Source organism: Desmodus rotundus, chromosome 7, assembly GCF_022682495.2.
Source record: "Desmodus rotundus isolate HL8 chromosome 7, HLdesRot8A.1, whole genome shotgun sequence".
NCBI classification, from domain to species: Eukaryota; Metazoa; Chordata; class Mammalia; order Chiroptera; family Phyllostomidae; genus Desmodus; species Desmodus rotundus.
Window position 1 is genome coordinate 67,439,758 of NC_071393.1, and position 27,372 is coordinate 67,467,129.

The 27,372-nt window shown below is 40.6% G+C and overlaps 1 protein-coding gene and 2 pseudogenes across 2 annotated transcripts in view; 2 read left to right on the top strand and 1 right to left on the bottom strand.

Moving 5' to 3' along the window:
* The window catches only part of AVEN (apoptosis and caspase activation inhibitor), a 180,000-nt gene that overhangs the window by 19,548 nt on the left and 133,080 nt on the right, over window positions 1-27,372 (top strand). Inside the window, exons 2-3 of one of the 2 annotated variants that reach the window (XM_071221951.1) lie at window positions 15,312-15,489; window positions 18,248-18,286. In XM_071221951.1, coding sequence (XP_071078052.1) covers window positions 15,312-15,489; window positions 18,248-18,286 — 217 coding nt within the window. The remainder of the gene's footprint in view (window positions 1-15,311; window positions 15,490-18,247; window positions 18,287-27,372) is intronic. The other variant, XM_053928587.2, reaches the window with a different exon arrangement.
* LOC112312052 (U6 spliceosomal RNA) lies at window positions 17,150-17,262 on the top strand (annotated as a pseudogene).
* LOC112311628 (lupus La protein pseudogene) lies at window positions 24,551-26,187 on the bottom strand (annotated as a pseudogene).

Below are 27,372 nucleotides of genomic sequence, written 5' to 3' on the forward strand. Positions count from 1 at the left end.
CCCTGGCTGTTCTGTGTAAAACAGTGCCCTCATTACTTTCCAGCCCCTTGAGAGGGAAGGCAAAAGATGGAGGCTTACAGAGGTCAGGGAGCCTTGTTGTTCTTCCTCTTCTCCTTTTTAAGGGTTTGAAATAAAGAGTGACACCCAAGAGGGGGATAAAAATGTGCACTGAATGTCATGGTTTTATAAGAGCCAGTGGCGTGTTCTCTACCCCGGCAGTATCATCGTGGAAGGCGGGATGGGCTCAGGTGTGCAGGAGCTCTCCTGGTGCAAAGTGGTCAGAAGGGACACTGCCTCAGCAAGTAACAGTGAAACTACCGGGTGGACAAGACCAAGATGAAGCAGCCCTCTATGACCGCTTTCTCTGGCTCACTGCAGCTGTAAACTGTGGCCACATTGATTACTTGAGGACTCAGAGAAGTCAAGAAAAGATGGCAAATTGAAAAGGGAGTGAAAACCCTACCTGTATGGGGGACCAGTGGGGTGAATTTCTCCTTATTTTTCTTTTCTCTCTGGCTTGGAGCAAAAGGCGGGCTCTTGGTAGAGCTGCAGCTGTGGTACAGAGGTAGCTAAACTCCTAGAGAAATCCCATCTTTCTGGCCAGAAAACCAGGAAAATTCAAGCTGGAAAGCATGGGGGTGTGCCTCTCTTTTGAATCATAGGGGGCAGCGGGAGCGAGAACGTCCTTGGAGAGCCAGGGTAGCTGGTGGTGTCAGCACCTGAACTGTATCTAGAAATATTGTCTTTCTGGCCAGGGATGCTGGTTAAAAGGGGCCCTTGCAGTCCAAAGAATTGTGGGAGATGCGTCTCTCTGCTTTGCCCTTGAGGGGCAATGTGAGCAGCTGGAACTCCAAGAGAAATGTTAGGGTGGGGATATGCCCCTGGCAACCTAAGCCCACCCCTTATCCTATCAGAGATGTCAGAATATCAGGATGGATGGGGATATCCGACTGACAGCCGGAGCTCCAGGGGAACCACCAATGATGGATGGAGGCTTTGTTCCAGGAGACCAATCCCTAGCCCTCGAGGGTAGCCAATCAGAATTTTGGTGTATAAAGCCCTGCCATATTTGCTGCTTGTGGCGACTTCTTCAGCCCGCCCCACACCGCTGGCCGGAGAATTTCATCAGGGAACTTAAACCCCAAATAAAGTTCTGTACTGCCTAATTTTGTGGCTGATTGGCTTTATTCTCCGCGGAGCCTAAGAAAACCTTTCAAGAAACTGTACCTGTGGGCTGGGGATTGGGGCAGTCCTAGAGAGGGGATTCTCTCATGGTGTGTGAGTGGGCCTGAGGCCAGTTTCTTATCAAAGTAAGTATACACTTATCATATGACTCAAGAGTTCTACTCTTAGGTATCTATTTCCCCAAAAGAAATGAAAACTTATGCATGTGAGTGCTTATAGTGGCTTCTTTTCACAGTTTCTAAAATCCAAAGATTCTTTAACTGGTGAATGGATACACAAATTAGGCATATCTATACCAGAGATTTTCAGCCACTGCGCTGCAAGAATTTTCAGAATGTATGATTGCCTGTAAAAGGGCTATTTAGTCAGGGGCACTGACCTCTTTTCCCTGATGGTCAAATAAAAAAATGACAACAGTCAACACAATAGCTGTTCAGTGTGAGTGAATCAAAATTTTACCTATTTTTTTTTGTCAAAGCAGCAAAAAAAATTTTTTTTGGTGTGCCTCAGAATTTCAGTAATTACTTTATGTGTGCCATGAGATGAAAAAGGTTGAAAATTGCTGATCTATACCAGGGACTGCAACTTGGCAATGAAAGGGAATGAACCGCTATTATTTTTGGGGTTGGCCAAAAAATCTGTATGGGTTTTTCCATAAAATAAAAGACACATTTTTCATTTTCACCAAAAATTTTATTGATTTGGATATTTTGAGTATGTTGGCTATCTCTTGCTATTGGCCTCTAGTGAGCAGAGGCCAGGGGTGCTGCTAAACTCCTTCCAATGTATAAAACAGCCCCACAACAAAGAATTATTTGGCCAAAATGTCAGTAGTACCAAGAGACTTCCCAAACCACTTCTGACACGTTCCATCAGTCACAGCACCTTCTCCATACACTGCACAAAACCTTTTTTGCATTTCAGTTGCGTTTTTACCTTTTTGAAATAATAAAGCATAATATGCCGAAAATGTTGTGAATCTTCTTCCATCTTCAGTATTAAAATGGCTGCACAAAAATTCACTGGTTTTGATAAGTTTTTTTAAAATGCACACTTATATTACAGCTGTCACAAAATAGCAAAATTGTTTTGAATGAAGTTAAAGACAGATAAGTACTACTAGAGCCAGAAAAATTAGTACCAGAAAGACTAGATGAACTTTTTGGCCAGCCCAATAAATTTACAGGCCTTTTTATTGGAGGAAAGCAATATTAGAGTTTAATTTGTGCTTCTTCCACAAAAGAGTATTTGGACACTGTTGGTGGGATCTAGAGAAGGTGGAATAAAGTGTTGCTTTCAATTTCTATGAAGCAGAGACTTCCGGCCAAGATGGAGGTGTAGGTAGACATACTGCCTCCTCGCAAAAACCAAGAGAAGGACAACAAGAATTTAAAAACAAAAAACAACGAGAACTGACAGAAAATCAAACTGTATGGAAGTCCGACAACCAAGGAGTTAAAGAAGACACATTCATCCAGATGGGTAGGAGGGATGGAGACTCGCAGCTGGGTAGAGAGGCGGCAGCGGCTGGTAGACCCAGTGAGGTGGTGGATTGTGGAGCGGGGCGGGCAAGGCTGCAGCTGGCTGACCCTGCAAGGCAGTGGCTGGCAGACCCAGGGGTCCCACATTCGAGTGCAGATAAACCGGGAGGAACAAAGGGGAAGCAAAACAGACCACGCAACCCAGAGCTCCAGCTCGGGGAAATAAAGCCTCAAATTTCTGATTGAAAACACCTGTGGGGGTTGAGGCGGCAGCAGGAGAAACTCCCAGCCTCACAGGAGAGTTTGTTGGAGAGACCCACAGGGGCCTAGAATGTACACAAACCCACCCACCCAGGAATCAGCATCAGAAGGGCCCCCTTTGCTTGTGGGTAGCAGGGGAAGTGACTGAAAGCTGGCAGAGAGCTGAGCAAGCGCCATTGTTTCCTCTCGGACCCCTCCTCCACATACAGCATCACAGTGCAGTGCTGTGGGTTGCCCCGCCCAGGTGAGAACCTAAGGCTCTACCCCTTTATGTAACAGGTGCACCAAGACCAAAAAAAAAAAAAAAAATGGCCCAAAGGAAAGAACAGCTCAAAGCTCCAGAAAAAATACAACTAAGCAACAAAGAGATAGCCAACCTATCAGATGCACAGTTCAAAACACTGGTAATCAGGATGCTCACAGAATTGGTTGAATTTGGTTGCAAATTAGATGAAAAAAATGAAGGCTATGCTAAGTGAAATAAAGGAAAATGTACAGAGGACCAATAGTGATGGGAAGGAAATTGGGACTCAAGTCAACGGTATGGACCAGAAGGAAGAAAGAAACATCCAACCAGAAAAGAGTGAAGAAACAAGAATTGAGAAGAATCAGTAGAGGCTTAGGAACCTATGGGACATATTTAAACGTTCCAACATCCGAATTATAGGGGTACCAGAAAGAGAAGAGGAAGAACAAGAAATTGAAATTTTATTTGAACAAATAATGAAGGAAAACTTCCCCAATATGGCAAAGGAAATAGACTTCCAGGAAGTCCAGGAAGCTCAGAGAGTCCCAAAGAAGTTGGACCCAAGGAAGCACACACCAAGACACATCTTAATTACATTACCCAAGATGAAAGAGAAGGAGAGAATCTTAGAAGCAGCAAGAGAAAAGGACACAGTTACCTACAAAGGAGTTCCTATAAGACTGTCAGCTGATTTCTCAAAAGAGACCTTGAAGGCAAGAATGGGCTGGCAAGAAGTGTTCCAAGTCATGAAAGGCAAGGACCTACATCCAAGATTACTCTATCCAGAAAAGCTATCATTTAGAATGGAAGGGAGGATAAAGTGCTTCTCAGATAAGGTCAAGTTCAAGAAGTTCATCATCACCAAGCCGTTATTCTATGAAATGTTAAGGGGATTTATCTAAGAAAAAGAAGATAAAAAATATGAACAATAAAATGACAGCAAACTCACAGTTATTAACAACCACACCTAAAATAAAAATAAAAGCAAACTAGGCAAACAACTAGAACAGGAACAGAAGCACAGACATGAAGATCACATGGAGGGTCATCAACAGGGGAGTGGGAGGGGGAGAGAGGGAGAAAAGGTACAGAGAATCAGTAGCATAAATGGTAGGTAGAAAATAGACAGGGGGAGTGTAAGAATAGTGTAGGAAATGTAGAAGCCAAAGAACTTATATGTATGACCCATGGACATGAACTATAGGGGGGAATGTGGGAGGGAGGGGGTGTGCAGGACGGAGGGGAGTGAAGGGGAGAAAATGGGACAACTGTAATAGCATAATCAATAAAATATATTTAAAAAATAAACTTCTATCAAGCAGAGAGTGCTTCACACTTCTAGTAAAGATAAGGCACAGGTAATGTTAGTATTGCCAGCTCCGAGGGAGTTTCACCGAAGTGCAGTTATTTAGGCGTGGTGTGCTGCAGCCCAGCCTCAGGGCCCTTGGCTGGTGAGCTCTGTGCAATCTGGATCCTAGGATTTGCGCTCCATCCGTGTGGACTGGGAGCTCTGAGAAAATCCACCTTTCTCTAATGCAGGGCAAAAAGCGCCCTCCCTTCCTCAGGCATCTTTGCTGCCCTTTCTTTTAATTAAATTTTTTCCCTCCCTAATGTTAGAAGATCTTCCTAAAGGTCACACTTGAAAAGGGTCGCTGCAGAGAAATGCAGATTATAGTATTCTGCCCTTGTATCAGGGAAATTCTTTCTCGAATCACTCTGCCTCTGAAAAGTGCATTTTCTTTTATTTCTCAATTTTGGTTAAAATAGTGTGACTTGAAAGGAACGTGGCATTTTTGCTAATATGTAGCCACAATGTCATTCAGCTGATGGCTGAGGAGCAAGAGAACAGTTTAGTCAGAAAAGAAAAATGTGCCAGCCCAGCGCCTCTCAAAGGTCACACGTTTTGTGGCAAAAGAAGGTTCCAGATTTAATGCATACTTGCCTTTATTGCAAACAAGGCTGTCTTTTCCATCTATTACAAAATCTAGAGACTTGAAGTGTCACATATGATTTTTGCAGTAGGTGTTTGATTTCTAAGGACTTCCAGAGACATACGGGAGAACTGTCTGTGCTTGCGCCCCTTTCTCTTCATGTTTCTGTTGTCTGGGTTAGCACTCTTGCAGAGAAACGATTTTAATGTACAAAACATTCAGCCAGCCCAGAAAAGAAATATGATGCATTTTACACAAATCTGTTAATCAGGGAAGAACAGGAAAAGGAGGATAAATTGAAAGAGGAGCTTCAAATGGTAGAAAGCCAGAGAAGGTGGAAGGGTGCATCACATTATTTCACAAATATCCGTAAAATACATGGACAAAGAGACTTTACAGTTGATTGGTCTAGTGAGTCATTCCCCATCATTTGGTCAGTGTGTGTCTTTGGGTTGTCCCACCTGAGGTAAGTGACTTCTGGCCCATTTGTTCTGTAATGTGAAATGCCAAGTTAAGCAGCTTTTACCAGCGAGGCCTTGGATATGGCCCTTGTCTAACAGAGCAACTAAAGAGTGATGTGAATGTATTACCTTGTAGCATCTGAAATTTGACCTTGTTAAACTTACAGTTTTGTGCCATAAGGAGAGTAAGAATGTAGTCAAGGGACCTTAATGGTGTAATGGGTGGAGCTTTTATGAAGACACACAAGTTTCTAGCTGTGCAGCTGCAGCTTCTACTAGTTAGTGATGAGAGTGCAGACAGACCTGCAGTCCACCTGAGCTGTGAGGTGGGGTGAGAAGTACATTCTACAGATGGTGGCCTTAATTCTGTAATTAACAAGAGTAGATTAAAACTTACACCTGTTTAGCATAGTTTCCTTTTTTTCACATTTTACTAGTTTGTCATGGAATATCATCTGTTTTTGTTTGCTCTGAGGTACTTTCAACAGTTTTTGCAAAAATGCTCATTAATTCCCTTGTTTAATTGTGTATTTTTCCTCATTGTCACTGATTATGTGTGTCCCTCAATTTCTGGTCATATTTATTTCTTCTGTTTGTGACTTTCAACTATCAAGCCATTTCCCCATACAATGAACTTGGCTGTTTTCAATGATTTGAGTTGCAGGGAATAAGTTTTTGGGTCAGATTTGTTTTCTTGTATGTTTGGTAAGATTTTGGAGTGAGTATATGGACTATTTCAACTGCATTTCACCTGTGTGTGTATGTATAACTGATTATTTGTAAGGAAAATGTACCTGTCTTTCAGGGCTTCCTTGAATTAAATAAGATAATTGAATGAGAATGAGTTTTGAGAGAATGCAAAATAGCTTCACTGATGTAGGGAAGGTTGTTGCACACATCAGAAGATGATTCTTTTTTTTAAGTCTTGTAAGAGTTTATTTGAGTCAAAATGACTACAGTTGCCAGGAAGCAAAATCTCAATGGGTTGAGAAAATGCTCTGGCAAATGGCCGTTTTGCAGCTCAGAAGGCGATTCTTGAGTCATCAGTCCCTGGCTGCCACATCTCTCCTGCCCCTTAACAGTCTCATTGTTTTTCTCTGCTGGTAGCCAGCAGTTTTGAGTAGAACCTTCACGAAGGCTTTAGAAACTAAGAGACTTAAAACATTAGAGAAAATGATTTATTTACTAAGATTTTGCTCAGTGAAGAGACTTACTTGCAAAAACACTGGATTTTATTTTAGGCAGATTTTCATCCTTCCTTTGTTGTAAAGACCTTGGCCAAGTTCTTTTTCTGAACCTCATTTCATTTCTAAAGCCTTGGGGCTTAAACCAGGTATCTATCTACAAGGATGCTTTAAGAGAGAGAGTATTATTTCAAACAAATTTCCAATTTGCCTCCTTGGATTAATATTTTGGAGCAAGTTTGTAAAGGTATTGGTAAGAAGGTCTCTTCTAAAGGTAGAAAAGGATGTTCTCTGGCAGTAAAATCTTTATTTCAAAGCATAGAAATGAGTAGATGACTTCATAAAAAATAGTTTATCAAACCTGTTTGGTGCATTGTATAAAGTAGGATAGCCTGCAAAAGGACTGTGTGACATTGCATTTCCTTCATTGCATTGCTAGAATAAATAGTTGCCAGGCAGCAGAGTTTTCAATCTTTTGGAATCATTGAATGAGGCTTGCTGAAATCACCTTGTCATTGGCATCTTACTAGAATTGTTAGCCATATGGAAAAAAGAACATTGCATGAAAGTCTTAAGTGATAAATGTTTCAGAATAGCTGATGATAAAGGATATCTTTGAAGAAATTGTTTAACTTTATTGGAACAAAGATGAGCTCTCCATGCTGTTTAAAATGTTGGTTACTTTGCTGCCTTATTTTGCAGGGAGAGTTGAGCACTCTGTTGTAAGCTCTCTGATGAGTTGTTAATATGTGGACTAAGGGGGTGAATCTGGGCTGGCAGGATTCATGGCTGGTGAAAAGACACTTGGAAAGTCATATTATTTTTATAAGTCCAAGAAATGATTTAGACAGCGGTGGTTTAGAACTTGGATGTAAAGAAGAAACAAACCTTTTGTCTTTGTCAAAATACCTACACAGTTGTAAAATGAAGCAGCTTACCACAATCGGGAATTCTCTATGTATTGGGTTGGCCAAAAAGTTCATCTAGTTTTTTCCATACGATGGCTCTGGTAGCCCTTAGTTGTCTTTAACTTCATTTGAAAAAATTTTGTTAGGTTGTATTGTGACAGCTGTCATATCAGTGTGCATTTAAAGTAAACTTATCAAAATTGGTGAGTTTTTTTTTTTTTTAAATTGGTGAGTTTTTGTGCAGCCATTTTAACATTGAAGGTGGAAGAAAATATAACATTTTCGGTGAATTGTGCTTTATTATTTCAAGAAAGGTAAAAATGCAACCAAAACACAAAAAAAGATTTGTGCAGTGCATGGAGAAGGCGCTGTGGCTGATTGAATGTGTCAGAAGTGGTTTGTGAAGTTTCTTGGTACTGTTGACTTTTAGGCCATGTGTCCATGGCTGGAGCCGAATCACACTGTTCCCTCAACCTGAAGGTCTCCCTTCTCTGCCTCCCTGGCTCATAGGCTGGTTCTGAAGACTCCCCATTGCTGGTGCTTTTTCTGTGCTCCCATAATATCTTACGAATGCTTTATCATAGCACACACCACAGTGCTTTAAGTATACATTTACTTTTCTGATTTCCTCACAGGCCTGTGGGCCCTGAAGGCCAGGGACCTTGTCCTGTTTGTTTTTGTATCTCCACTGCTGGACCTAGTGCCTGGCACTTGGTAACGACTCAAGAAATGCTTGTCGAAGGAATGTTGGCAGTTGTGTGGTCAAGGAACAAAAGCGGTCCTCTTTGGATGTGTTGTAGGATAGGCAGGAGGAAATCTAAGAGTTATATTTAACTCTTGTTCCTGGTGCCACTTAGAGTTATAGTTTAAGAAAGAAACGTGCCTTCAGAATGGATGGTAAAGGTGACTGTATTTTCAAAATTTGTGGTAGGGAGGTGGCGGCCCTGGCCAAGTTGCATCTACTGAGTCCATTTTCATTATAATTATTAAAAAAGGACATGGGGGAATTTGAAAATTTAGAACAAACAATGTTAATGATTAAGAAATTGGAAGTTTGTGCTTATGGAGGAAGCAGTATGGTCTCTCTGGGTAGAGAATGCAATCACAGACACAAGTGTAGAGTACACCGGCCCAGTGTGATTCCTGCACACAGTAATTTTGCTTGAGGGCTGCAGCTGGGCCAGGACTGCCTAGGTTCCTTCTAGTTCCATAATATTTTTAAAATCTTCACCCAGGGATATGTTTTTATTGCTTTTAGAGAGAGAGAAAGGTAGGGAGAGGGAGGGAGAGAGAGGACACACACATCAATATTAGAGGGAAACATTGATTGGCTGCTTCCTGTATACGTCCTCACCAGAGAGCAAACCCGCAACCTGATCAGGGATCAAACCTGCAACCTTTTGGTGCATGGGACGTCACTCCAGCCAACTGAGCCACCTGGCCAGGGCTCTAGTTTCATAATTATTTACCTGTTAATTAAGTTCCCTTTCTCTGGTGACTTCAGGGTTTGGGGAGAATCTTAAAGTTGGCCAGATAAACAGCTATTTAGTAGTCCGTCCATTTTTTGGAAAATGGAAGGTGATGACATTAAAACTTCAGTAATCAAGTAAACCAGCCCTGTACTGGTGGCAAAGAGAGGTGAAAATTTAACTGAGACAGAGTCAAAAGAAAATCTGGCCACTTCCAGCATTAGCCTGTGCAGCGCAGTCCCAGGGAAGAAGGAACAGAGGGAGATGCACCTGAACTATCATGTGCCCTTTACGAAAAAGAGTATGGGTGACTCTGGTTGTGGATAGTAGGTTTTGTACCCAGGGATGCTCCGAGTCCATCATGCAGCCTTCTTATAAATGCTGATTATTTTTATGTATGTAAAATTTGAGCTTCTCATCAAGAGGACAGCCTAGGTATACATGGCTTGCCTCCTCCCACAACCATGTCAAAATTACAACGAAAATAAAGAACAACCATCACTCAGAACCGTCAGAAATTGAGTTGAATGGAAGTCTGACGACTACAGAATTAAAGAATCCACATCCATCCAGACTGGTAGGAGGGGCAAATGCAGAACAGGTTGGTCTCACATCCATGTGTGATAGATAAAAATTCAGGAGTGATATCTTGGGAGTGAGGAGTCCTAGCCCCAGAACAGGCCCCCCAGCCCAAGGTTCCAGTGCCAAGAAGATAAGTCCCCACAACTTCTGGCTGTAAAAACTAGCAGGGATTAAGTCAGTGAAAGAAAATAATGGCCTTACCCCTGCACAGCTGATCCTCCACAGAGGGTGGAGGTTGGTGGTAAGCGGTCACAGGCAGTCCTTGCAGCTGACTGCCCTGGATAAATCCCTCCCATTGACCTGCCAACAGCAATCAAGTCTCAACTACAAGAGGAGGGTGTACTCAGCCCACACGAAGAGTGCACCTCAATTACACAGCTTGGGTGATGGGGGGTACTGTGCCAGTGGACCCTACAGGACACACCTACGATATTAGTCCATGCTATCAAGACAGGGAGTCATAGCACCTAATACACATAAACAAACACAGGGAGGCTGCCAAAACGAGGAGACAAAGAAACATGGCTCAAATGAGAGAACAGAATAAACACCTGAAAAAGAACTAAACAAAATGGTGATAAGCAATCTATCAGATGCAGAGTTCAAAACACTGGTTATAAGGATGTTTATGGAACTTAGCAAGGATCTCAACAACATAAAAATGACCAAGTCAGAAATGAAGGATACACTAATTGAAATAAAGAGGGAAACAAAAGTAGAGTGAGTGATGAGTGATGATGCTGAAAATCAAATTGATGATTTGGAACATAAGGACAAAACAAAGGACATAAGCAAAAAACAACCAATCAGAACAAGGAGAAGAAGAAAGAAACCAAAAAAAAAAAAAAGGATAGTGTAAGCAGCTTGTGGGATGATTCAAGAGGTCCAACATTTGCATCATGGTGGCAGAAGGAGAAGAGAAAGAGCAAAAAATTGGAAATCTGTTTGAAAAAATAATGAAAGAAAACTTATCTAATTTAGACATGCAAGTCCAGGCAGCACAGAGTCCCCAACAAGTTGGACCCAAAGAGGAACACACCAAGACACATCATAATTAAAATGGCAAAGGTTAAAGATAAAGAGAGAATCTTAAATGCAGTAACAGCAAAGAAGTTAGTTACTACAGGGGAGTCCCCATAAGACTGTCAGCTGATTTCTCAAAAGAGACTTTGCAGGCTAGGAGGGATTGGCAAGAAATATTCAAAGTCATGACAAGCAGGGACCTATTGCTGTACCCAGCAAAGATACCATTTCATATTGAAGGGCAGATAAGGGGCTTCCCAGACAAGAGAAAAAAAACTAAAGGAGTTCATCACCAACAAACCATTATGTTAAATGTTAAAGGGACTTATTTAAGAAAAAGAAGAAGATGAAAACTATGAACAATAAAATGACAATAAATACATATCTATCAACAATTGAATCTACAAAAAAAACTAAGCAAACAAGAAGAACAGAGACAGAATCATGGATACAGAGAGTGTTTTGATGGTTGCCAGATAGGAGGTGGGGTGTGGGGAAAAGGGTGAAGAGGTGAGGGCATTAGAAAGTACAAATAGGTAGGTACAGAATAGCCATGGGGATGTAAAGTGCAGTAGAGGAAATGGAGTAACCAAAAAGAATTTATACACATGACCCATGGACATGAACAATGGTGAGGGGATGGCCTGAGGGAGTGGGGGTGCTGGGTGGAGGGTGGTAAAGGGGGAAAAACTAGGACAACTGTAATAGCATAACAAATAAAAAATAATCTAAAAAGGAGAAAATCTTTTAGTTAAATTATTTAACAATGAAATTTTTACTTGAAGGCCTCTTTGTATCTCCAGTTATTGTGTATGTCTCTATAGTCAAAAGATCAACAAAGCAAAACACAATCTTTTAGCTCATAACTACAGCAAGAATCAAATTGTCTTGGTTACAGTTCCTTCTTTACTACAAAAATTGTTGACATTTACCTAGTTTGTATTAGAATTTTACTCATGAGGTTGACTAACTTAGTAGTTTTAAACCTATTTTAGCCTGAATTCTTTCATGAAGTTCAAGTTGTAAAGCAGATAAAATGAACCTGATTCTATTGCCATTTTCTCCCTCTTTCCCACAAGGACTCCATATAAAATGACTTCCAGGAAGTATAGTTTAAATCCCAATTAGTGCAATTATTGCAGTTTAATTTCCCAAACCCCTCTTAAATCATGGAAAGATAGAACTGTGAAGGTCTTTATGGTATGTCCAGCTCTTGGGCGGCCAGCAAATGGTCATTACCTTTCTCTGCCACCTATTTTTAGCCAACTCTCTGAAACAAGATTACCCACCTGGGAGAGATACAAGGACTGGGAGAAAGAAGATAACAGTGTAAGGATTGGGATGAGTGGAGAGGCCTGTGACAAGTGTTGCTGAACAGCTGCTTGGAGGATCGGGACCCGTTTTCTCTGTTCTCAGATCCCATTAAACACTCTTATCTCCCACATACTGATCACAGGGAGGGACAGGAAAAGGAGCTATTATCAGTCAAATTTGAGTATTGTCTGCATGGTTTTCCCCCCCATTCTTAATGGCCACAGTATTTTGGAGCTCAGTTTACATTGTTATAGGTTCACTAGATAATTTAGATATATCCATAAATTACATTTACTCTTTTTTCAAATATGATCCTGCTCTAATGTGTATGTTATTTAATATACAATGACAGATGGAAACATCTTAGCTATATACTGTGTATACCTGTATACTATAATAGTATGTATACTTTTATTAGTTTTTTATTGAAATGTAGCTTCTTGAAATAATATGTAGAGCTATTTTCACTAGAATATTTTTGTAATACTAAAGCTGTCAATGAATTCTTTAATTATAGTAGTTTATGAATTTTACTGTTGTTAAAAAGATAATTTTTTAATACATTTATTGATAATGCTATTACAGTTGTCCCATCTCCCCCCCTTCACTCCACTCCATCCTGCCCACCCTCTCCCTCCCACATTCCCCCACTATAGTTCATGTCCATGGGCCATACATATAAGTTCTTTGGCTTCTACATTTCCCACACTATTTTTACCCTCCCCCTGTCTATTTTCTACCTACCATTTATGCTACTTATTCTCTGTACCTTTCCTTCCTCTCTCCCCCTCCCACTCCCCTGTTGATGACCCTCCATGTGACCTCCATTTCTGTGCTTCTGTTCCTGTTCTAGTTGTTTGCTTAGTTTGCTTTTGTTTTTGTTTTAGGTGTGGTTGTTAATAACTGTGAGTTTGCTGTCATTTTACTGTTCATATTTTTTATCTTCTTTTTCTTAGATAAATCCCTTTAACATTTCATAGAATAACGGCTTGGTGATGATGAACTTCTTGAACTTGACCTTATCTGAGAAGCACTTTATCTTCCCTTCCATTCTAAATGATAGCTTTTCTGGATAGAGTAATCTTGGATGTAGGTCCTTGCCTTTCATGACTTGGAACACTTCTTGCCAGCCCCTTCTTGCCTGTAAGGTGTCTTATGAGAAATCAGCTGACAGTCTCATGGGAACTCCTTTGTAGGTAACTGTCTCCTTTTCTCTTGATGCTTTTAAGATTCTCTCCTTCTCTTTCATCTTGAGTAATGTAATTAAGATGTGTCTTGGTGTGTGCTTCCTTGGGTCCAAGTTCTTTGGGACTCTCTGAACTTCCTGGACTTCCTGGAAGTCTATTTCTTTTGCCAGATTCGAAAGTTCTCCTTCATTATTTGTTCAAATAAAATTTCAATTTCTTGCTCTTCCTCTTCTCCTTTTGGTACCCCTATAATTCAGATGTTGGAGCGTTTAAAGATGTCCTGGGGGTTCCTAAGCCTCTCCTCATTTTTTGAATTCTTGTTTCTTCATTCTTTTCTGGTTGAATGTTCATTTTTTCCTTCTGGTCCACACTGTTTATTTGAGTCCCAGCTTTCTTCCTTTCCCTGTTGGTTCCCTGTACATTTTCCTTTATTTCACTTTTCATAGCCTTCACTTTTTCCCTCTATTTTGTGACCATATTCAACCATGTCTGTGAGCATCCAGATTATTAGTGTTTTGAACTGTGCATCTGATAGGTTGGCTATCTCTTTATCACTTAATTGTATTTTTTCTGGAGCTTTGATCTGTTCTTTCATTTGAGCCTTTTTTTTTTTTTTTTTTTTTTTGCTTTGGTGGGTTTGTTATGTAGTAAGGGGCGAGCCTTAGGGATCTGCCAGGGTGGGGCAACCCACATGGCAGCGTTTTTGACACTGTATGTGGGGGAAGGGTCCAAAAGGGAACAATGCTGCTGGCTGGGCTCTCTGCCAGCTTTCAGTCACTTCCTCCACTACCCACAAGCAAATTGGGCCCTTTGGTGCTGATTCCCAGGTGGGTGGGTTTGTGTATGTTCTAGGACCCTGTGGGTCTCTCCAAGGAACTCTCCTGTGAGTTTGGGAGTTTCTCCTGCCATCTCAATGTCCACAGGTTTTTTCAGTCAGAGGTTTTGAGGCTTTATTTCCCCTTGCTGGAACTCTTGGTTGAGTGGTCTGTCTTGCTCCCCAGTTGTTCCTCCTGGTTTATCTGCACTCAAAATATGGGACCGCCTACTCTGCCAGCCACCGCCTCTCCCAGTCTGCAAGCTGCTGCCTTGCCTGCCCAGGTCCTCCAACCACCGCTTTGCTGTGAATCCTCTCCACCCCTGTTGCCTGTCTCCACCCCTCCTACCGATTTGGATGAATGTTTCTTCCTTAACTCCTTGGTTGTTGGACTTCCATACAGTTAGATTTTCTGTCAGTTCTGGTTGTTTTTTTAAAGAAATTTTGTTGTTGTCCTTCTTTTAGAAGTGCAAGGAGGCACAGTGTAGCTACCTATGCCTCCAACTTGGCCGGAAGTCTAAAATAATATCTTTAATATAATCAAATACGTAGTCATTGCTCACCTTCCTCCAATTGTCTCATAAGTGATTTTCTCTAATTGTATTGTTTGAATCAGAGTGCAAAGAAGTTCCGGACATCACACCTGCTTATGTTCATTAAGCCCTTTTAATCTACAGGTCTCTTACTTCTCCGGCATATTTCCCCTTGCAGTTTATTTGTTGACAAAACTAGGCCCTTTATTTTTTGTAATTTCTCACATTCTGCATTTTCCTGCATGTGCTGTCAACCTTTTAATGGCCAAGACAGGAAACTTTTCTAGAATGCATCTGAGCAGGGCTCCCATTTAAAGCTTACAATATAACATTTATAGAGTATTCGTAAAATCTGTAAATTGAAAGGGTTGATTTCTATTTTAAAGTCCTCTGAGTTTAAGACTCGTATAGCTTTGATTATTTCACTAGGAGGAAACAACTATTGAAATAGGTTACACTGGGGTAGAGTTTGGGGATACCAGTGACACAAATTTTTTAGGTAGGAACTCCCCAGACTATCTTCTCAAAGCTATATGAAAATTTACCCTGTAAGTGTGGTCTGGTGTAATGGGGTCATTTTGAAATGTTAGATAACATCCTCAGGAGTGTGGTGTAAACGTGCTTTCTAGTGTGATAGCTGTGTACTATATATTTTTTTGGCTTTATTTTACTGCTGAGACTACTTAGGTCAAGATTTACACTGACTGTTGATTTGTCTCTAATGATTGTAGGTTGAAGATGACAATGATGCAGAGACCTATGGAGAAGAGAATGATGAACAGGGAAATTATTCTAAAAGAAAGATAATCTCTAACTGGGATCGATATCAAGATACCGAAAAAAAGGGTGATAATGAAAGTGGAGAATCACAGAGGGGGACAGATTTCAGTGTCCTTCTCAGCTCTGCAGGTATGAATTCTGGCTGCTCACGTACTGGTTTGTGCTGTGCAAGTTGCGCAGGCATTTATGTTCCTTTTTCAACTGCATCTTAGTAACTAGCAATTCATTGTTTACCCTTTGGATTTTAAAGGCAAGTAAAGGACAGTGTGTCTAATGCTTTGCAAGGAAAAATGGCATTTTTTTAAGTGGAAGTCAGAGTGTCCATGTACTGATGTAAATGTCTTAATTTGTGGTTGAAATGGATAAAAGTCTTCATAGAAATGAAAAATAAAATGCTGAACCAGGCCCCTCTCAAGTGGGCAGACTGAGAAACAGCACTGTTTTCTTTGATTTCAGAAGGATTGGTGCCTAGGTTTATAAAAAGGTTTATAAAAAGCTTTTCCAGAATATGTTGGTTTTTTCCTTATTTTGTAGCCAGGAATGTGCATATTAGTGGATATGCACATATTAGAGACATATGCACCTGAATACAAAAGTTTTTTTTTTTTGCTTTGGATGGCCTTCTCTTTCAAGAGGGTGAAAAACTCATTCCTTCCATGACCAGGTGTGTTTTTAAGATTGACTTCACCCTGAGCGATGTGCAGCAATGTGAAATTGTAGAGTAGTTGGTTACAGGAAATAATGGGGCAGGGCTGCTTGTACAGATGGCTACTTCATATTGGGTGAGACATAAGAATTTGAAGGATGAAGGGAGAACAGATTCGTGGTTTTCAGGGTTTAGGGATGGGTGGGTGGGAGGTGAATGTGATTATAAAAGGGCAACAATATGGATGTTTGTAGTGCTGGTACTGATCCTTATCTTGATTGTGGTGATGGGATACACAAGCCCAGGCAAGTGATACAATTGTGTAGAACTTAAAGACACACACAGAAGTGAATGCAAATAAACCTGGGGACGTCTGAATAGGATTGGTGGATTCTGCCAGTGACAGTGGTTGTGGTAGCATACTCCAGTTTTACAAAGTGTTACTGTTGAGGGACCATACTCCAGGCATGAGATTTCTCTGTGTTATTTCTTACAACTGCATGTGAATCTACAGTAACCTCAATAAAAAAATTGCCAGTTTAAAAAACGTAAAGGATTAAGATGTGAGAAGCAGTGAAATAAAATGAAAATAACATTTTCAGTTTTGAATTCCCTCTCCCCCTACCTTTTATGTTGCTTTTGAGTTCTACCTTTTTTACTATCTGCTTATATTTTTGAGTACCTAACCCAGACTAAGACTCAAAAGTGATGAGTTCTCTCCTGGTTGAATAGTTGGAAAGAAAGAGGGAAGTGGAGGGAGTATGAAGCGTGAGTCAGAGGAGCAGGTTCAGCCTGGTGTCTTCATTTTTGTGGGACATGCAGTGTAACCACCTTAGGTAGAGGTTTGCTGATGGCATCCAACTCACTGACAATTCAGGGACAGGTGACTCATCTTTTTGCCAGTCAAATGAGTATTTTTCTCTTATTACCTGCATTTTGGCTAATTAGGGGTTTAAAAGCACTTTTATTCAAGGCTGGAGAAATGTAAAATGTGTGCCGGTTAGCTTCAAATTTTATCAGTTCTGCTAAAAGATTTATGGGGAAAATTGAAGTAGTGCAATGAAATTATCCTGTGGACTTAATTGCATCAATTGTGTAGCCAGCCACGATGACAGTATCTGGCAATAAAAGATACTGCCTAGTGCTTGCTTTGGCAGTGCACACACTGAAATTGGAACCATACAGAGAAGAAGAGAAGATTAGCTTGGCCCCTGCACAAGGATGACGTGCAAATTCCTGAAACCTTCCATATTTTTGAATATCAACTGTAATTGAAAATAAAGATACTGCATAAATATTTGAAGGTGGTTCAGAATTCTATGTGATTTGGGTCTCATAGGTTATTTATTTTTTTGTAGTCTCTTTGCTTACTGATTTCTTAAGTGGCTTGTTTATCTGTGATTGGTTTCTTGTTAGGTTACAATAGTCACATCTTTTGATACATTTCTTCCCCACTCTGCTACCGATTTATTATTTTCCTTTCACATAGTGTAAGCCTGAGAGAGAGCTGCTGTGCTTTCTTCATATATGTGGAGTGGAGCTATAATATTGGTTTACTTTTAAGAGGTGGAGTTTCATTCTGTGATCATAAAATGTTAAGAATATGCTCTAGATTCTCATTTTTAGTATACTGCCCTTGTTTGTATAAATAAGCACACAACCCAGGAAAAAACGCTGCTAGTTTGTTAGATGTGCACATCACAGACTTTGTAGATATTTCCAGACTGCTCCCCAAAGTGATGAGCCACTGGAGATGTCTGCCAATGTGTAGTACTCTTAGCCTTTTAACTGTGGCCAGTTGATTGAATGGTGTCAAGTTGTGGTTTGTTTAACAATTTCAGTGCCCACTATTTCCAGGTACTGTTTTAGAAGCTGAGAAATGGCACTGCACAGAATGGACAAAAACCAAACAAAACACCTGTGACATGGAGTTAACATTCTAGAGTTTGGAGGACACAATAAAGAAAAGTATGTAAGATCTTAAATGGTGATAATTGCTCAGGATACAAATAAAATGGGGAGAGGCTGTTACAATTTAGAAAGGGTGGACAGCGAAGGTCTTACTGAGAAGATGACATTTTGAATAAAGGTTTGAGGAAGGGGAGGCTGCAGCCATTGAGGATCTGTGGGAAGTGTCGCAGGCAAAGGAATAGCAAGTTCAAAGGCTTTGAGTCTCTGAGATGAGCAGCCACTGGAGGATTTTGAAGGGAAGAGTAATGTAGCTAATTCATATTTTAACAGGATCCCTCTGGCTGCTGTGCTGGAGTAACCTGAAGACAGGTGAGTGGAGAGCAGGTAGACCAGTTGGGCTATATCCAGACAAGCGTTGCTGGTGGCTGTGGCCAGAGTGGTAGCAGCAGAGGTGGTGAGAGATGGTTGGGTTCTGGGTCTGTTCCAAGGGACTTGTATATAGGTTTTGTGAATGTGGGGAGAAAATAAAACTAGGTACAGGTGTGACACCAGCTTTTTGGCCTAAACAGCTAGAAGAAGGGGATTGCCATTATTTGAGATGGATAAAACTATTGGAAGTGCTTCAGTTTTTTTTTTTAAGATTTTTATTTACTTATTTTTAGAGAGAGGGGGAAAGGAGAGAGAAAGAGAGGGAGAGAAGCATCAGTGTGTGGTTACCTCTCACATGCCCCCCGCCAGGGACCTAGCCTGCAGCCCAGGCATGTGCCCTGACTGGGAATTGAACCAGCAACCCTTTGGTTTGCAGGCCGGTGCTCAAGGTACTGAGCCACACCAGCCAGGTGGAGGTGCTCGGATTTGAATGTATTAAAAATGAGATGCCAGCTAGACATCTGTATTCGTCAGAGTTATGAAATAGATGGCATACTCATATAATTAGAAGGAAAGTTTTAAGAAAGGAATCATTCACAAGGTGTGGGTAGGATATAGGGAAAGCACAGGGATAGTACAGTGTGGGAGGGCAGGTAACAGCAGAGATGTTAGCACTCCTCGTTGCCGGAACTCTGAAGGAGAGATACATGGAGAGCAGTCTACCTTGAGAAGGTGTATCACCTCTGGTCAGGAGATCTAGCCAGTGACAATGACTCCACAGGGAGAGAGACAGGGAAGTAAATACTCTGGTCTATAACTCTCTTTCTCCTCCATTCGCCTGCCAGGGCTTCCCATGAGCTTAGCCTGTTGGAGGCTGGAAGGCAAGGGAAGCCGGTTACTGCCATCCATGTAGACATACACTCCTCAGGCAGAACAGGGAGGAAAAGGTTGGAGGCTGACTGTAGAGTAGCAAATGGAAGAGACCTGGCTCAACACCCACCACGAAGTATCGATTGGATGAAGGCATCCAGGGATCAGTATCCAGGTCTGGAGTGGAGATACACATGTGAGTGATGCAAGCCCTGAGGTGATGTTTAAAGCCATAAGAATGCATGAGACGACCCAGGCAGTTATTAGCCAGAAAAGTCCTGAGCCCTGGGCACAGCAGTGTCTGGAGGTGAGGAGATGAGAAGGAACCAGGGGAGGAGACCGAGCGTTGAGGGCAGAAGGGAAAACCAGGAGACCGTGGCATCTTCGTGCTTCCAGAAGGATGGAGGGGTATGGGTCACACGCAGCAGATAACAACCAGAACTGACAGTTGAATTTGACAACATGAGATGACTAGTGATCTTGACTAGAGGAGTTTTGCTGGAGTGATGGGATAAATTCTTTCTTGGGTTTAAAAAGTATGTGGGAGGAGAGACATTTGAGACAGTAAGCACCAACAACTCTTTGTTTTAAGGAGCTTTATTATTAAGGGAAGGAGACTCATAATGAACTGTGGGGAAAGTGGGCTAAGACCCATTTTTTAAGGATGGGAGAAGTAGCTGCATGTTTATTTATTGATAGAAAGATCCAGAAAAGAGGGAAAACATCGTTGGGGGTGAAGTGAGAATTGCTGATTTTGTGTTCTGCGGCACACACAGAGTGTTGGAATTTATTGTACAGGTGGAGGGATTGCCCATTGCGAGGCGTTTGGACAAGTTTTCACCTTAGTCAGAGAAAAGGCAGAACACGTGGGCACAGACATAGGTAGGAGGGTAGATGTGATTTGGGCTTGTGGAAGTTCTCTGCTAATTGCCTCTATTTTCTTGGTGAAAGAAGAAAGCTGTGTGTGAGGGCCAGGGAGGAGGAGAGATAGAAGGTAAGAAGTAGTTGTTCAGGGGGTGGGAGAGTGATGAAGTAGGGGAGCATGACATGGCCTCTGGGTGTTTGGGCCACAGGAGGTCATGTTTAGAATTGAAGGTGAGAACAGGTGTTTTTCCCTCATTCATTTTCTGCAGCACAGGTGCACATAGCGGGTGGACAGTGGGGTTTAATCATGGTAACAGTTCAGCCAAGCAAATGCAATGAAGTGAGAGAAGAAGGGGGTTAGTAGAAAGACTGGCACTGAATTTGAGCCAGGTGGGATGGAAGTGCAAGCATGGGGAGGAGTGCAAGCACGGGGAGGAGTGCAAGCACGGGGTGGGCAGTGATGGGTGGTGTCCTCAGGGGACTACAGGTTCCTCTGTGCACAAAGGTTGTCTACCTCCTTGCAGGAGGGTGAGTTCCAAAGGCAGGAAGTGGTGGCTGTAAAGCTGGATGCTAGATGTTGAAGTTTGGGGAGGGCCACTTTGTAGATGTTAGTAATGATATATTTTAGTGTGCAAACAAGAGTGACTGGCACTGAGCCGGGTGGAGAGCTTGGTCTGTGGAGGTTGGTTGAGCATTTTTGTTTGCTGTTCTTGGTTTCTTCTCTGAACTGTCTGCACATATTCTTTGACCATTTGGCTTGTTTATCTGTAAGTCTTACTGACTTATGGATATTTTAAATATATTCTTGATAATTATCTTTAGATTTTTATAATTATAAATTTCTTCTAATATGAGCCCCACTTTTACTTTTGTGATGATGACTTTTGGTGCAAGTTTTACATTTTAATGTAATTGACTTTGTATCTTATAGTTTATGCTATTTTATGCCTTGTTTGAGAAATCTATTTTTTCCTCAAGATCTATTTTCCTCAAGATCCTCTATTTTTATTTCATGAAGGTGTTTTACTAAAGTTCAAATTTTGTTTGTTTTCTGAAGTATGTTAAATTTCATTGGCTGCTATATATTTTCACAATCATTTAATTTTAAAAAACAGTTTATTGAGGTATGATTGACATGTAAAAGTTTAAAGGTTGTACAACTCAAGAGTTTGGGGATAAGAATACACACACCTGTGAAATCATCACCACCATGGAGGCCACAGACATGTCCATCACACCCCAGCTTCCTCCTGCCCTCCTGCTCCCTTTATTACTATTACTGTGTGTGTGTGTGCACACGTGTGTAAGACCACGTAGCATGAAATCTATACCCTTGTAGCAAATTTTAAGTGTGTGGTATGACATTGTTAACTATAGGCACAGTGCTGTACAGGAGATGTCTAGGGCTTATTTACCTTGCATAACTGAAACTTACATCCATTTTATAAATATTAGTGAAGTTAGGTGGCATAATCACTCTACTTTGTATTCCAGTCTTTGAAAGAGTATATAATGTTTTGGATTCAATTTTCTATATTTCTTTATTAGTGTATAATTTCTTTACTAAGTACAAAAGTAACCAAAGTTGGAAGTAACTTATCTGCATTGAATGTTTTGATGTTTAGTATTGGGCATTTAAATTCAGCTGTGATGTTGTAGTCTTTCCTTTGTCGGTGTGGCCTAATCTAAGGAGCACGTGGAACAGGTCTGGATTTGAATGCTGTTCTGTTGTGTCTGTCTAACCTGAGGCGATACTGTTTCTTTCAACAGGAAATGCAAGAATAGAAAGAAGTACCTGATTTGATGATGTTGGCATCTTATCTGAAGTCTATCATTGATTTTACTTCTGCTTTAAATATAATCATGGTGCCTAGATTGAGAATTTATCTGAATTTTTTTGTTGCTAGCTTAATTAACTATATTTGGTGAAGTAAAATAAAGTTTAATTTTTTCCCCTTGAATGTTAGACATATAATAATAGTTGCCAACAGAATTGAGCAATGGTTGCCAATAGAATTTATATATCCTCATTTTTCTGAGAAAAGTTCTTCTTGGGTATAATATAACTGATTATCGAGTCTGTTTATTGAATAACCAGAGGTGGTGGTCTGAGTCTCTGAGCATTTACAAGTGGACAGTTTTAGGTTAGGTCATAAAATGAAGTCTACTCCTCTTTCTCCCACTTTGCCACCTTCAGTTGTTCATCTGATTTTCTCATCATTCTCAGTGTCTGCCACGTGCCGTGAAGGATGGCCGTTGTCACTGAGATGTGTAATTCAGACTTGGAGTCTCAGACAAGGCTCTGTGCTTTGAACTGTTCTTTATACATTATTTTTGTTCCAGAGTTAGCTGTGCTGTGCGCACACTTCCGCTGCAATTCTTAAATGCCGTTTTAGAGAAAGACCTCTCGCTGAGAGTACATCCAGCTTAATGTGTTGTTTTCTCCTAATAGGATTTCCACTGTAACAGTGAAGTTTTGCAGACCAGTGATAAATTTAAAGAGTAAATTTTTACTGCACACATTGTTGGTGTGTAAGTATATTGGTATATTCGTGTTAGAAAATAGTTTGTCACTTTCCAGTTGAAGTTGAGGACCCAGCACTTCCATGCTTGGAAATTACTCTAGGAAATTCTAGCACAGGCGCCCCAGGGGGCATGCGCACCAGTGTCCGTAGCAGTGTTTCAGAGGAGCCACAGATGGAAGCAACTCAGATGCCCGTGAATGGTGGAATAAATACATAGATAAGTGGACGAAACTCTCAAACATAATGAGAAGTGAAAAGAAAAAACCCTCATACCCACACAATTCCTCAGTGGGATTTTATATAAAGTCCAAATGCGAGAAAAAAGTGAACTCTGCTATTTAGAGATTCCTATTTAAATGGTAAGATGAAAACCAAGGAAGTGATTATTACAAAAATCAGCACTGTGCTCACGGGGCGGAGAGATGAGGGGTAATGGTGGGGGCGCGGCACACAGCAGGTGTTGAGGGGTGGGAGGGCTTCTGTGATGTTGTCAGTATGCTGTTTCTTTACCTGGATGATGGTTGCTTATGTTTGTTTAATAATTCTTTAAATTGTGTACGAGTATATACAATATATTACTTATTTGATTTGCATATCTATGCAAGGGAGAAAATCTGATAATGATAGAACTTTAGTTGCTAGTGCAGACCATGGGCAATGTTTTTGGAGAGGGCGTTTGTCAGAGCACCTGCCAGCCTGAGCCTTCCGCAGGCACTTGCCGCCCCGCTGTGTGTGAGTTTCTGGCCATGGGCAGTGGCGGCTCTCGTCTAGGTGGAGGGCATGGGAAGGGGCTAGTTTGTTTGAAATCATGCTTTTCTTCGTAGAACTGGGAGCCTTTGGAATTTTTTTTTTTTTTTTTTTTTTTTTAGGACTCTCCCTGTAAGCCTCTGAAACATAATTGAGCCTTCAGCTTTTCTTCTTAAACAGTATTGTTGCAGTTCTGAGTTACATTTCACAAGCTTTGAGACTGGTATCATACTCTCACTTAACATTTAGGCATAAAATATTAGATCTTTAAGCAATTTTTCCAACCCCTACTTTTTTTTTCTCCAAATGATGAGTCATTGAATTAATGCCATATGCTTTATCTATTTCTTTCAAGATGCCACAGATAACCAGAGTTAGAAGAATGTTTACAGCATGAGCAGAATGCACTGGAGCAATACTTCAGAAAATTAGGTCAAAAAGTCTAGCTCTGGCTGGTGTGGCTCAGTGGACTGAGCGCCGGCCTGCAAACCAAAGGGTAGCCAGTTGCAGTCCCAGTCAGGGCACGTGCCTGGGTTGCAGGCCAGGTGGGGGGGGCATGTGAGAGGCAACCACAGATGGATGTTTTTCTCCTTCTCTTTCTCCCTCCCTTCCCCTCTCTAAAAATAAATACATAAATAAAAATCTAAAAAATAAAAATAAAAATAAAAAAACCTATATGCTCTGTTTAAGTGGAACAAATAAAAATGAAATAATTGGACTATAGTTTGGTCAGCAGAGTTGTCTGTGCATATTTTTATTTATCTTCATGTAATTTTATGAAAAGTCAATTTTGCGAGGGACATTTTAGTACAATGACTTTTCTGGGGGGGGCAGGCTCCGTGTGTGTTTGCCAGCAATTGCACTGAAAGGGAGAAGAAAGCATATCTGTCTAGCAGTTTCTACTTTTAGATTAAACTCTGGACTTTTTCCCCATGAAGCAGCAGGATAGTTGTATTGCCCTCATTGATCAGTTCATTTTTTCTCTTTTTTCATGGTATGTATTTTATTAGTTGTACTAGTACATTCTCATATTATAAAGGCAATTTAATGGAAGAACCTTCCTTTGACATTTGAAGCATTTGAAATAACACAAAACAGAACTATTCATTAAAAAAATCTATTTGGGTAACAACAATAAAAAAGGCAGGTTAAACCACATACAAATCTTTCCAGTCTTGCAGCTGGACATTGAAGGGGCCTGATGTACTGTTCTTTTTTTCAAACTTCCAGAGATACAATGCATAGAAACGTGTTTGCTAGACTTCGGGTGTCCAGCACCGCTGGTGTTTTCTGTTGTTTGGAGGCAGGCTCTTTGCCTGTTGGTGTTGGTCTAGCTGCAGTTTTCATCATGAGTGCCGTCAGTATTAACTTTCATTCTCTTTCCCAGAAATTGTGCTTTTCCTTTAACAGACCCAGCCTTGGCAACTTTAATTCCTTTTCCTTTTTGTCTGTGACCTTTTGATTTCCATTTGTGTAGGGATTCTTGTTGATCCTTGGGATTTTTTCAGGACTGCTCTTTCTACCTCTCCTGGGCCTTCCTACATCTCTTCTTTGTTCCGTGGTTGTAGGTTACCGTTCTGGCTTCCTCATCTTTCTCTAGTGCTTCTGTAGCTTTTTGTTTAAATAGAATCAGTCTCTCTTTTGTTTCTCTGATAAAGTCTATCCATTTTGTTTCCTAACAATTTGAGAAAAGGAAGTGTGGGTCTTCTCTATAGGTCTGATCATCTAAGTCAGCGCCAAATTTCTGTAAATATCCAAGCTTCTCTTCTGGAGTTTCCATGTCAGCATCCATAGTAATTCTATATTTCTTCATTAGCTCTTAATTTAGCTTACACTTTATTTTGCTTTCTTCATTTTCTTTTTTGGCAAAGTAATCTTCCTTGAAAAGTATTAGAAGGCATGTCTGTTTATGCTTTTGGCCAGGTGTTTTTTAGAAACTTTTTGGCAAATCCAGGACTATCACATACTGCAAATATTGATCCCTTAAATGCTTTGTGTAATGTTTTTTCTCATTTGAATATTCTGTACTTGACCTTTATCTTTTTAATCTTTCTTTTATTTCACCAAGGGTTATTATACCAGTTGGGAAGCCTTTCATGTAAATGGGTCTGTTTTTACATAATTTAAGTATATTTATTAGTTATGAGAAAGACCTTTTATATTCATGAGAGAGAGGTTTGCATGGAGAGCTTCTGATTTTTAGCTTTATCTTCATTTATTTCCATGAGTTTTGTCTTTGATTTTCTTAATGCTTCTATTAAAATCTCTCAGGCAGTTTAACATGTTGAATTTCATTATCTCCAGAGGTGTTCAACCATTGTCCAGTTTGATCTGTTGCTTTAAAATTTGTCTCATGGAAGCTTAGTCACCAAAATGACACTTGATTTGATGACGGATTTTGGTCCCTAAGTAGCCTTTTTTTCGCCGTCGCCATTTTCATTTCCGGTGAGTGAGAACGGCTGCTGAGTTGCAGCAGGCTTGTCCGTGGGCCCACTTACTGCTGAGTGACAGGAGGGTCTGTTACTGACTTTTGTTAACTTTTTAATTTCTAATTCTTTTTAGATTTTTCTGAAGGCTTGCAAAGATAAGAGAATTCCCATATACCCTTCACCTAGGATGATGGCCTTTTTCTGTTCCAAATTAGGACACTATCCTAGCTGTCTTTAATTTGCAAAGTTTCTCAGTCTTTTCTGGTCTTGGCACTGTTGAAGAACAGTGGTTAGGTATTTTGTAGGATGTTCCTCAATTTGGGTTTTTCTGATATTTTCTCATGATTGGACTGAGGCTGTGGATTTTGGGATGCCTTTCTTGTTGGATCTTATTGGTGGACACGTGACACCAACATGACATCACTTCGATCACACGGTGAAGATGGTGCCTGTCGGGTTTCTCCATTGTCAAGTTACTTCCAGTTACCTGTTCACTAGATGAGTGACCAATTCCTGCTCACCCTCACGGGGTTGGGAACTAAGCTTTACCTACTAGAGGGAGGGGTATTGAGGAATTTGTGGACATATGTTAAAATAGTGACAGTGAATAATAAGTACCTTGGGGGAAGTATTTTGATGCTGTGCAGATACTCTAATTTTTCTTAAAGGCTCAGGGAAACCAGTTCTCTCCGAATGAGGCAGAGAATTGCATCAGATAAAAGGTCAAATTGTGGATGAATGGGTAAAGAAGTGGTGCATATTATGAATATACAATGGAATATGATTCAGCCATTAAAAAGAATAAAATCTTGTCTTGCAACAGTATGGGTGGACCTAGAGGGTATTGCGGTGAGTGAAATAAGTTAGTCAGAGAAAGGCAAATGTCAGATGATTTCATTTATATGTGGAATCTGAAAAAGAAAATAAATGAATAAGCAGAACAGAAACAGACTCATAGACAGAGATAGTGGACTGGTGGTTGCCAGAGGGCAGAGGGGTTGAGGGGATGGGTCGAAAAGGTGAAGGGATTGAGAAGTCCAGACTGGTAATTACAGAACAGTCGTGGGGATGGAAAGTGCAGCACAGGGAGTACAGTCAATAATATCGTAATAACTATGTGCGGTGCCGGGTGGGCACCAAATTTATCAGGTGATCCCTTCATAAATTATATAAATGTCTAATCATGGGGTTGTACACCTGAAACTAATATAATATTGTATATCAACTGTAATTGAAAAATAAATTATTTTAATAAAAGGTCAAATTATGTTGACTAAATACTTGACCTTTCTGTTTAAGCTTTACTGCAGAGCTGTCTTTATTAATAGATGGTGCTAATGGTCCTGTTCTTGTGTTATTGACTCTTCTGTCAATTTTTTGAAGAGTGGAATCATTTATATTAATTGAATGGGGTTAATGAGGGTACATTTAAGAAACAAGGTAAAACATCAATAATTGATTTTAATTTCTTCCTCATTAATCATTTACAAAATGCTTATTTTATTTCTTAGCTTTTGTGGCTACCAAGTAAGAAGCTATATATACAGGGGTTGGTAAAAGTAGGGTTACAGTTGTTCACATAGAAAAATAACAAATACTAATACAAGAAGCAACTGTAAACCTACTTTTGCTCATCCCTGTATATATATAT